At 32.1% G+C, this 12,761-nt stretch overlaps 1 protein-coding gene across 3 annotated transcripts; it reads right to left on the bottom strand.

The window, feature by feature from the left end:
• Nucleotides 1-322: 322 nt before the first annotated feature.
• On the bottom strand, nt 323-9,037 carry Bm-re (major facilitator superfamily domain-containing protein 12-like). 3 transcript variants are annotated; one of them, XM_013320592.1, is made up of 10 exons: nt 9,002-9,037; nt 5,935-6,104; nt 4,136-4,219; nt 3,706-3,928; nt 3,482-3,593; nt 3,169-3,398; nt 1,685-1,871; nt 1,484-1,595; nt 922-1,072; nt 323-495 (listed from the first exon to the last, which is right to left on the bottom strand). In XM_013320592.1, exons 2-10 carry the CDS (start codon nt 6,014-6,016, stop codon nt 360-362), a joined length of 1,317 nt encoding a protein of 438 aa, XP_013176046.1. In that variant the 5' UTR covers nt 6,017-6,104; nt 9,002-9,037; the 3' UTR covers nt 323-359. The 3 variants fall into 3 exon arrangements, with proteins under 3 accessions (XP_013176046.1, XP_013176044.1, XP_013176045.1); XM_013320590.1 differs by lacking the exon at nt 9,002-9,037 and adding an exon at nt 7,349-7,555; XM_013320591.1 differs by lacking the exon at nt 9,002-9,037 and adding an exon at nt 7,025-7,067.
• Between the last annotated feature and the right edge of the window lie 3,724 nt (nt 9,038-12,761).

Raw genomic sequence — 12,761 nt, 5'->3', positions numbered from 1 at the left:
AACTATTTTTGGCCATTCATGCAGTACCTGAAGCGATTAGCTTTACACATATTATACAACGGTGGAATCAAATTGATGTAACTTTCCTGCATAATCAATTTGATAAAATAATGCCATTCAATGAAATAGTCAGCCACATCATGAAAAGGCCTAATCTAAGATAGAAGGGGTAATTATAAACTTATTTTAATAAGTAGAGAATTGAAATAAAATGCCATAGAAAAATTTACCGACTTTTATTTGTCTTAAATTATAATAAATATAAGTATCACCGTAGGTGTCTGAGACCAAAACAGACTTAATAATTATGTTTTAAGTGGAGATTTTGATCTCAGAAACCTACGGTTAATATAATTAAATCATGCTTTGACTTTACATTTAGATATGAACATAGTGACAGAGAGTGAGAGCATGCCGAGGAGGGCGCTGCCTCCGCACGCGTATGTCAGCACGCCGCGGTAATACTGAGGGCAGTCGAGGACATCGTCGCATTTGCTGGAACAAATCGCATGTAATATTTAACCGTAGAATTTCACTGCCTTGTTAGTCGCTGCTCCACCAAAAAGTGGTTGCATTTGAGTCGTTTGGCACTGAAATTATTATTCTACGAAAAAAATGTTAATGGAATAGGTAGCTTCAATTGACAATTCATTCGAATTCTTTTTTGGTTCACAGATCTAAAGTAAGTCGGTCTTTTTTTTTAAATTAATTGAAACTAATTAATTAATTAATTTTGTCACGGAAGTTTTAGCTTTATGTCCCCAGATGTCGCTACAAGTTTAGAGTTTAATGTTTGTTGAAGAAAATTAATGCTATACATTGACTATAGATGGCGAGGCATACCAATGTTAACTATGTTGTTAATAAATTAGTTAAAACTTTTTATTCATATTTTTGTATAACATTTATGTTATTACTTACTAATTTTCAATGGCTACAACTGCTATTCCTGTGACTAATTTATCTGCAAATGTAACAATGGAATACACGGAAGCTCCCTGGTGTGAATGGGGTCCAATCAAGTCTGCTGTAACGCAGAGGCTGGATACCAGGGTTATTGAACTCCCAGCTCCTGAAAAATATATAAAAGGTTCAAAAATATCAAATGTTAAACGTGTGTTCATCCGTTAATTCAATTTAATTTCTTCTTTATGGCTTTCCCTTGGCGGACTGGATCAGTTGACTGTTTATGGTTTTTTCTCAATTGGAACAGACTACCAATACTTTCCGTATGAAGAAATCTCGTAAACATATATGGCACAAACTCTTGAATTATCTAAAAGTAAATTTTAAAGATACTACATTCCTAATTTGTTTGAAAGTGCATATTTCCGAATTAAAAATTCTTACATTGTTTTGGAATACGTAATGTTGTTAGGTACCTATTAACGTTTAATAAAGACCCTGTTTCAATCCCAAAAGCAAGGTATAATTGTTAAGATTACCCCTCCCCCCCCAACCCCAATATCGAAATAAAGGATACCTATTAATGTAGCGACTAAATATATTTGTACAATGCTGGCCTCTGGACTTATTGTCAGTGCTATCCAAAGACTGCTGATCAAGCTTAAGATACTGCCTATGAAGTATGCCATCTGTAAGCAAACAATAAAACATAAGATATAATTTTCTTTTAGGTAAAATGAAATTCTTATCACTAAATTCAATGTCACGTTTTGCTCACCTGATTGCCACAGCTACTAATTTTGCTTTTAAGCAAAAATGAAAAGAGAAGAGAAGAGATGTAGAGCACTAGGGGAACACTGGCCACCAGCTCTGAGCCCTCGTCCGGGTTCACAGACAGACGCTCTTCGAGAAACAATGGCACGTACACCAAACTCAGAGCCCAGTACAAACGAGAAAAAACGTACCTGAAATTATTCAAAACTTTGGTCAGGGTCCTTCCTTACGGTTACGTAATAAAGGCGTAGGTTTAGGTAGTATGTTCCATCGCATTTTATGCTAGTATTCAAAGGATGGTAATGAATTTCTTAGCGAAAACGTTGGTTGGTTTATGTAGTCAAATTCGATAAACAAATGTATAGTCGAATTTGAATAAGCGAGAACTGGTCAAGTGAACAACTTCTATAAGCGAGAAAAATATCACGGTCCCTTGGGCTCTTGTTTAACCTGGTTAGACTGTAGTTCACGGTGGAAATCTATTAAATTTATTAATGATTTATTAATAAGATTGGCGTCGAGGTTCAATAGTAATGAATATTTATATATCTGATGACATATTCCAATCGCATGTTTTTGAAAAAATCATTTAGTTAAATATTACCAATGTTTTGGAAAAATTAAACTTCGCCTCCCTGTACTTCGTGTTTAATTTATGGCATCAAGGCAATGAATATGTTAATCGTTTCGTTATCGTCCATTTTTGTTTTCGAAGTTTAGATATCATCTCGAAATTACATTATTTTGATTATTAAGATATCTAAATAACAAAATGGTCAAGGTTTTTCCTTTTCAATGTTTTTAAGAAACATGAGCTTTTGTTACGTATGCAAGTACATGTAATACACTTAAAAACGCACATTATGACTTGAACAAGGGCATAACATCATCTCTCTGTCCTTGTCCCATTCATGTTGGGTCACTTAAGAAGGGAACAATGTAAAGACCAATTTAAAACTGTTGCGTTTGGCCAGTGTCGTAGCATGCCGTAGCACGCGCGGCAAAAGAAGAGAAGTAATGAATTGTAATAACAAATCACCAGTTGGAAGAGTTTTTAATGCTTGAACGACAAATTAAAAAAATGATGGGCGACATTTTTTTCACAACAGTAAAATCGCTTATCATCTTAGCATGCTCTCTTTATAATCTATTTTTACGCCATGGAGTTATACTATGAAAATCGGCTAATTTCCATAAAACCTGCTAGGTTTACATACTAGCTATTGCCCTTGACTTCGTCCGCGCAGAATTAAAAAGAACTTAATTAACATAAAGATAATAAAATAACAATTAATCCTTACACAAGTAGCCTATATGTTCCTCCAGACTATGTTCTACATCTATGCCAAATTTCAGCGACATCTATACAGTTGTTCTGGAGATACCTTCTAAAAACATCCATCCATCCATCATCATACATCGAAATATTCGCATTTATAATATTAGCAAGACTCTATGACGTAATTTAAAGCATCAAGAAATACTTACAACAAACTTGTTTGATACAACATTGGCATTTGTAGAAAATGGAAAATCTGAGACACAGCTGGTAATTGAAATGGTTCACCCTCTTCTATATTTTGTTGTTTACCATTGCTGGTAATTATTCCACTACTTGCGGTAATATCTTTGCGATTTTTCAATGATCTATTCTTGAAATATATGTGAAATACAGTAAACGTAGTTATTCCGATGCATGTAATTATTATCGAAACATCCTGTAAGATAATGTTTATTACAGTCGTTAATGCTTTGTAACTAAACAACATAGATAAACATGCAAATATTCGAATCTACATACCCTAAATTTGTAATCATCCGCGGGTCCGATGAAATTGCTGTAGTTTGTAGCTCTTAAAACTATCCATGTTATAAAATAAACTGTCAAACTTGATAATACTGATGCCATATATCTGAAAAAATATAATATAATATAGCTAGCACATCATACTTAAGTATTTTAGAAATGATTGTAACGATTTCCGAACATAAAATTAAGACTATCGTAAAGGTTTTTGAACTTACCTAATTGACGTTAAATCCGATCGTACTTGTAGGGAATCAGAAATCGATGGTATTATCGCTAAGTGAGATATTTGGACAATCGCCCAGCCTATTTGAAAGACAACTATGAGGGAGCCGTAGTAGAGAGGTATCCACCATGAGAGATAGGCTAGGTTTTCACTGACGTTACAGCCTAGACATCTCACAAACAACAATGGAAACGTACAAGCAACTAACATACAACCTGAAACAAGTATAAGTATATTATTAATATAGTTTTATTTTTTTATGCATTTCCTTTCGTGTCGAAACTTTCAAAAGAGGTAGAAGATAAATTATAAGTGTCAGTTGAGTTTTCGTTTAATGTATTTTGTTCATTTGAATAATGAATTATAACAAAGTTACTAGAGAAAAGTCATAAGATAAAAATAGTATGTAAATAATTTGGTACCTGTTAGATGCCATACTTTTTTCGTGCTGTACTTATCGGCTAAAACTCCTACAATAGGTGTCGCCAGTGCGTCAACAACTTGCCCTGAAATATCAACAATTAACTTCTATATCTAATTTTTTGTAGGTAAATGAGAAAACTTTGTTATGACGATATGGTTTTGTGTGATATTTGGAAAGCAGCTGATTGTAAATACTTACAATGACAGTTTGTTTCACCTAAAACTAAGATCACAAATCTAGACTTGTAACTCCTTGCAAGAACATTGTGAAGTATCTGCCGTTTCAAGGTCACAAGGTCATAAAAGGTTTTTCAAGTCAAAGTATCGTTTAGAAAAATATGTTGAGGAAAAGGACTGTTTTTCGGAATTTAAAAATTTGAATTTTTATCATTTGAATTCCGAATACGAAAAACTCATTATAAGTTAACCGGACCCGAAACCTGATCTCATTATAATAACTAATCACATTTATAACATTGAACTTAACTTAAATTTGTATTCATAACATGAACATAACAAAGAAAATTTATTTTTTACACGTTTATAACATCTTCATCATCAGTTCACTGTACGTCCCCACCGAGGGGCTCGGAGAACGTCGGATAAATGTACATATGTAAATCGGAAATCGAAAAAACACATTGGTACATGGCGGGATTCGAACCCAGGACCTGCAGATTGCAAGTCAAGTGCTTGACCCCTGGGCCACCGACGCTCTAACATAAGTTTTACATTACGTTTTACGTTTATAACATAATTTTTACTATTGTACTATATGATAAGCGTTGGTTAAACTAATAACTCTTAACTTTTCTTACTAACATAGGGCCTAGCACGAAAATTTGCGAAATAGTATTCGTGAATTAATTACAAAATGTGTATTACATTTATTGTACAGCAGTTTTATCGGGCGTAAATTACAACGAAAAATTTCATACACATTTTGGCAATATTTTGTCGATGGCTTTACATATCGCAAATATTCGAGATAGGTTCTCTGTATTTTTGGTAATGTTTACTTACATTAGCTTTATCTTTCAAGTGTTATCATGTTTTCAAGTAAATTTAAAAACATCGATGGCACACACAGATTAAAAATGTCTAAAACCCGATCATGGCTTAAAAACATTGGTATTCTTCTAGATTTTCATAAGGATTATTTTTAAGTTTATTGGCGTATTAGGTACAGAATTAAAAGATAAATAAATTTAAATTAAAGAGAAATTATAAAGATTTTAAAATAAGGAAAATTAAAAAAGACATAAAATGGAGTTTACCGTTTTTTAATATTTTGTTACATCGTAAACAATATTTGACTATTTCAAAGCTATTAATCGATACTGCCTTGTCAAGGACGTAGGCTTTGCTTTCGATGTAACTTGAATAAAGTCGATACTTGTACTTAAGTCCCAACCAAAATTTAAAAACAAAAACATGATTTTATGAGGTTATACGTCGACAATCGATTTAGGCATAATTCTGAAATTATTATTCTGCTTGAATTTTTGGCTTATTAATTTGATACCAGGGGTAATATAATATCGTTTCTATAAGATTCATTAAAAAAAAAAACAACTGCATAGCAAAATTAAATGACGTCTAAATATCATATAATATTTTCCATGCTCATTTATTAACTATGCCTTTACATATCTTGTACACCTTGTAACTTGTGGTTTATTGTACTAACATAAAACCTTGTGGTTTCTTAAAGAAATAATCACGCGTGACCGGTATCGCGCGGTTCATCAAGCTAGTGGAAAAAGCGTCTAATCGTACAGAATTACATAGATCTTACCTAATAACAGCATAGCTCCAGCCACAGCAGCTCTCATTTCGAGCACGGCTTGAAAGTAGAGCATCATATATGAAAACCACATCGCAGCGCATAGGTCATTGTAAACATGTCCCAGACCGTACACCACCTTCTGGTCGACGTGCCACCACCGACGTCGTTTGAATGGTACACTGTCGAACAAATTCATAGTGATACTATCGCTTGATCTAATATGTAGGCAGAATATTTCTATACATTTGATTGCATACGTGTATACGTCACTTAAGACCTCCTTAGTCTTTAGCATCCTTCATACAAATAAGAACTTATTTATAAAACACCAACTGTACTCTATGCTTTGTTGAGATGACTTAAGGGTAAAGAAATGTTTGTAAAAAGAAATGTATATTTATTTTTATTTATAACATAATAAGACTAGCAGTCCGCTGTGGAATTACTCGTTGTATTAAAAATAAATAGGCGAAATTAATTGCTAGTTAAAATAAAAAATACAGTAGTTAAAATAACCGTCCCTCATAAAGTTTTTTCCTGTATAATTTCTGCATCAATTTAAACGATAGAATATTTAAAAACCGAATTAACCATAGTAACTAATATAATATATAATTTGGCAAACTTAAAATTCGATAACTACATTAATTTAAAGCACATAATATAATTTTATATAATCGATTTATTTAAAAATACGATTATCCATTTATTTACTTACATGACATTTGCTTACACAATCAAGTAAACAACAAAATATTATTAAATTATTACAATAATAAAACATTTCCTAATGTAAACGTAAAGTATCTATGTACTCTTTATTTATGTAAACTTCATAATTAAATGACACAAGAATGCAGCCCTCAAATAACGTACTATAAAATATAATTTGAAATAAAATATATACTTAATTTTTAATTTTGAAAAGTTTTCTACGGTTTGCAAATTATTATACGTTCTAAATTACATCTTGAGTTATTTGTTATTTATTAAAAATAAATTAAAATTACGTGGGGAAAGAATATTTAAAAATCGAAATAATAAGGCAAGATTAGAGTATGAAAAAACATAGTATGAAAAATAATTATTTAAAACTTACGGGTGCTGCATGGTGTTCACTAAACACAACTAGCCTAATCTCCAAATGACTAGACACTTCAATACCAAGCACCATAATCACTCAATTAAAGGGATAGTTAAAAGACAGGAAAATAATGTCACAAATTCGTTGAAAATGACAACGAGGAAACATTAATTTCCTTTAACGAGAACGGTAATCTCCAATTTAACTCCTAATTTATCTCTCGCTACGAAATGGATAAATTGAACAATGCAAAGACGCGTATACTTGCACATGCAACGCGACATATCCATGCAATAAGAAAGAAAAGAAAATAATAAAAAATATAATATATTAAAATACCTTATTTCCAATTCATTGTCATTTGAGATGCCATTTTCATTTATTTTAGGTTCCTTAACTGTAGTAGCTCCATAATTAACTATCATGTTTACACAACAAAATAATTTCAAATTTGAATTTTAAATAAAATTCTTTACTTGAAAAGTTTTCACACGGTATTCTTGATGTCACACAATCCAACGTTCAGTCGACACGTCCAATGAGTAAGCCATACCACGCACTTGTGGTTTCAAGTACCAGCCTAATTTCGACATATATAAGAAAAGCTATTGTTTGTTTGAACGTTATAAGTTTTAGTATATAATATTTAGCTCAGAATCTTATTATGATACATTTCTAAAAAATTATTAAGTATTATTCAATCTGTACAAAGATTTATTTGTATGGTTTGTAATATAAGTTATGTATGTCTAAAATGATCGTGACTTTAGCGTTACTAAAATTATATTGATTCAATCTGAAACATAATGTTTATGCGATATTTAGAAAGTTGGGAAATTCATTGATTTTTAAGTTGCCGGAATAGAATATTAAGCTATAAGTCACGTAAGTAACTGTATGTCACTATAGGTCATAAAAAACCTATTTTTTTTATAGTTAACTATTAATATTTTTAGTTTTTAATCGATTAATTGTTTTATACGTTAATTAATTTATAAATAAATCATTAAAATTTTTTAACATTAATTTTAAATTAAGAAAACAAATTCATTCAGTTAAATCGATTAGATAACGATTTTTTCCCATGATAACTAATGTCTTAATCGTTCTTCATATTTAATGGCTCAGTTATAACATTCTAGGTAAGTAGTATTAAATTAGCAGTTGCCCGTGACTTTGTCCGCGTGGAATTAAAAAAATCCAGTAATAAATGTAGTCCATGCCACGCGGGTATAGTGTAGGTTCCCAACAGTGAAATAATTTTTAAATTTTTTCAGTAGTTTCGGAGCTTAATGTAAACAAGCAATCTTCCATTTATATAATACGATCTATCGCCCGTGACTCCGTCCACGAGGAATCAAAAAAATTAATAAGTAGCCTATGTGTTCTTCAAGACCATGTTCTACATCTGTGACAAATTTCAGCGATTTCCTTTGAGCCGCTTCTGAGATTGAGATACCTTCAAAAAATCTGCTAATATTAAAAAAAAACATCTATTCATCTATACATTCACATTTATAATATTAGTAAGATCAGTATAGATTTTAGGTTTCGGATTTAGATTTTCTTGGGCACTAAATTCCGCAGTAAATTTGATTTCGTTTGGTAACTGTTCTGGAACTTCATTAATAAAAAAACGTGAGAACTTTTTAAACCAGATTTCGTCTTTTTTCTTAGTTGATTTAAAATTAGTTATCATTATTAGGCTATAAAGATAATTATTATAATGTAATACATTAAATTATTAAGATAAGGGGCGACCGTATCACTAAAAAGTGCAAATAAATTTAAAACAGCGATCTCTTCGTATAAGAACACATGGAATCCAAGTTTATGACAAGATACATGTTAATTTTTTAATTATGCATATGTCCGTTCCGTTTGCTACAAATTAAATCATATTCGATTGATATATCAAAGATATATTCGACACCTAATTTCAAATATGTTTATTGGAGCATGAAGCGGTCTCAAAAGTAATTTGATACTTACGGAAGCCGTTAACAAGTCCACTCACCCACAAGTCACAAGTAGATAGTGACCGAACTTGTGTCATCCGTGTGGGCTATCTCATCACAATTGTCTATTGAAATACTTGTCGTGATGTGGGAGTCTTTACAAAAATGAAATACATTATTACATTTCAACAAAAAAGTTTGTTAAATGTTTGTGTGTTCAGGATAAAATCAAAATATTGAAAACACTTCTATCTGCAAGTAAAGTATGGGGACGGTATGGTATGTGTAATTATTTTAATTAGGAGTTATTGACGGATGATTTATAATCGTGATTTTAACGTCAAAATGAATACGTTAGGGCCCCAGAGTAGGTTTGAAATCTATAATATATTTACATTTCTTATGTAAATGTTCGTAATATACTAAGATTGCTTCTAATCATTCCAACTAAGCACTAGGCTTGCGATATGATATGGTTTATAATTATGAAAATAGTCAAATGGTAGGAATAGAACCTAAAATCACGTATTTCTTAAACAACAAATTGTCCTTACGTGATATACTATGGCGACATCAACAGTGGTAGAGCCCGCTTTAACATCTTCGCACGAATTGGCCCGGCTCGCCCGGTGAAATACCACGACCACACAGAAGACAGGCGTGAAGTGGAAGCAATTCCGCGTTTCGTCTTATGAGTGTGCGTCCCGGAGGCCTAATTTAGTCCTCTTTTCCTTCCCACCCTTTTTCTTATAACGAAAGGATGGGAAGTGGAAGTGGACTTTCCGGATGAGAGGATGCATGGAAAGAGAATATATTTTCTTTCTTTGCATCCTCTCCTCCGTCGATTAAAGGTAGGCAACGCATATGCAATTGCGTATGTCTATGGGCAACGGTCACTTCGCTATTTCAGCAATTTCAGGTGGCCGCTCGCTCGTTTGCCACCTTATGATATAAAAAAAAAAAAAAAAATCTATGTCTTAAAGTATGTACTGAGGTACGGGGAAATAACGAGTCCTAGTATTCTCAACTTCAAAAGATAGACGGCAGCACAAATAAATAATACTTTTCAATGTTCCGTTTTATAATCTGTTCAAAATCATTATCTAAATGTTACACAGGATTATTTTCACCTTTTACAACTATTTCTATGTTAATATTCAAAAACACTTAACTAAGTTTTCCCATAAATTTTAAATGTATTTATCTACAGAAGATTATTATTCCCTTCGCGGTCACAGTTCCAGAGGCAGAACCAAAAAAAGGTGGACAGATGTAGTGCTGAAAAACATGGGTCATGACTCTCTGGCAAAGATATCGGGGATAGGAAGATGCGAGGTGAAAGAGGCTACCAAGTAAAGCCCCACCTCTATGTGGGATAACGGCTAGCAAGAGAGAGATATATATTTACCTCCACAAGAGACAGACGGTAAGATTTGGCTCATATGCATTAGCGTGTGTTCTAAGTCAAGTTCAAATTGCCGATGCTTTAGTTTCAAGAGACATACCTGCTGGAAGTCGGCATTCTATAAGATTGGTCATCCGTTGCCTCAACCAATAGACTTTGGCTTGATAACCACCCTTTTTATAAGAAATAACCAAGTTAAGATCTGGAAAGAATGTCAAGGAGTCTCAGTAGATTTTTACATTAATAAACGATTGTTTTTCAAAATAACACATACAATTTAGTAATATATAATTTATACATTTGATGAACACTAATTTTTGGCCCCTTCGATGTTTTAAAAGTCAAAATTTTAGATTACGTAAGTTTTGAAACATCGTGAGTATTTTGATAAAAGGGCGCGCAAAATATACATAATGTCGTTTGACCATCGTGTTAAATGTCATCTACGAATCTAAAGCCTGCTACACACCTTAAGTTTAACTGTACAGTTAATACTGAAGGTGTGTAAGCCATACAACAGTTAGTTAAAATCTTGTCCAAACACGTCCGTTTTAAATGAACAGTCAAATTAAAGTGTGTCTGTAGCGGGCTTAATAAATAAAATTATACTTTACATTTTAACGAACTAGATATTTATTAATATTAGATATTTCCTAAAAATGTTTCATCATTTGTCGCGAATGTGTTTTAACCTATGGTTGAATTCTTACAGATGTTTTTGTTATAATTATCATTATCATATGCATATACTTGAGTACAGTATGTCCATAATTTCTTGTCGTTAGTAAATCATCATTTTGTCTACATTTTTATATAAATGGTGTAGCACAATCAAAGTTACCAGCCATTGCCCGAGAAAATCGTAAACTCAAGGTATCTAATCCTTAAAAAAAATTAAATGGTTGATTACTGATGCTCAAACTCCTGATGGATTTTAATAGCAAGTTTCATTCAGTTTTTTCTTTATGTAGCTAAACTTGCACATTACTAAAGCCTTCGTGCGTTAGTCCTCTTTCTAAAATTAATTATGCCAATTATTTAAAAATTAAATAGACGCACTTAGTATATTAAAGTATCGTCACACTTTTGAGTGATTTTTTACCTATTATTAAGTATTCAGACATAAAACTATACTTGACATGAAACTAGAATTGATAAAAAAATAAGACTTATTTGTTAATTGAAATATTGCTCTTCGAATTTATCAGGTGCTTCAGAGACCTAGATTTAAGTTTGAGACTCTGTTTATAAATTAAACAGATATTTCAATGTGTATCATGGATTCGCAATAAAAATTAATATATTGTAAGTTTAACCTTTTTAAGACCTTTGAAAAAATTAAGTTAAAATGAAATAATTTTCGTCGTGAAAAAAAAACTCGAATATGTTGTTAATTTTGGACAAAATGTCGGATAACACTGCGACAGCTGTATCGTATGTCACTAGATAAATGAAAATATACAGGATGATCGCGGACAGTCACAACCGATTGCGCAACTGAGCTCCAGCCGTGATTTACAAGCGGCACCGACGATACAGCGCTACAGCGGCTCGCTGCAACGATAATTAAATTCGTCATTAATATGCCGACACTAATGGCAATTAATGTTAATCAAGAGACAGTTTTAATCATATCTTTTGTTATAAAATAGCAAAGACTTTGTCTTTTGTGCTAATTTTGTAAATTTTCTGTCTTTATTACAAATTCAGTTCAAGTTCAGTTAAACAGTTCGAGTTTAGTCAATAGTTTAGGGTTCTAATTTTGATTTATAAACATTGCTAGCCATATGACCATTACAAATTTTGACGTAGGTAATTAAATTTCATTGTCAAATCTAACCTAATTTAATATAATTCTAGTAGTAGTGATTTTTTTTACAAATTGCAGCGTTCTTTCAAGCCAGAAACTACATGTTAACATTTACCGTATTTGGGTCAGTACACGATGTTCATGAGGCAGAATACAGTCAGTTTACAATATTAACAGGGCAAAATGGAGCCACGCCTATCAACTGTCTAATTTTTCACGTAACAAAGGCTTAACTGGATTTTGTTAACCAGTATCGCTACTCGGACGTATTTTAAAGCCGGTGGTAACTTCAGGGTATACGAAGGAACTGATAATACATTGAATTATAGCAATTGCAATACAGTTAGTGCTTCCTAGTTTATTTCTATTTAATTTAACATACCTAGTACGTACTTAATGAAAGTTTAAGTTCTACTTAAATTATTTTTTAGTTGTCAGTCAGCGAATAGTACGGTAATTCACATAATATACAGATAAGGTTGTAGATATCAAAAGTTGCTTTTCGAGTAACTCTACTTAGATTAAAATCTATATAAATTCAATGTGAAATAATTGAAACCGAATTGAAGGTATAGTAAT

Source organism: Papilio xuthus, unplaced genomic scaffold (assembly GCF_000836235.2).
Source record: "Papilio xuthus unplaced genomic scaffold, Pxut_1.1 DF825946.1, whole genome shotgun sequence".
Classification (NCBI taxonomy): Eukaryota; Metazoa; Arthropoda; class Insecta; order Lepidoptera; family Papilionidae; genus Papilio; species Papilio xuthus.
Note: the sequence above shows the minus strand (reverse complement) of the source record. Positions and strands in the feature narration are given on the sequence as shown.

Coding starts and splice junctions, on each gene's coding strand:
- Bm-re (XM_013320590.1), bottom strand. CDS start 7,434: ATGATAGTTAATTATGGAGCTACTACAGTTAAGGAACCTAAAATAAAT. Junction 3,594..3,705: donor TCGGATTTAACGTCAATTAG/GTAAGTTCAAAA, acceptor ATATTTTTTCAG/ATATATGGCATCAGTATTAT. Junction 1,073..1,483: donor TTTAGTCGCTACATTAATAG/GTATCCTTTATT, acceptor TATATTTTTCAG/GAGCTGGGAGTTCAATAACC.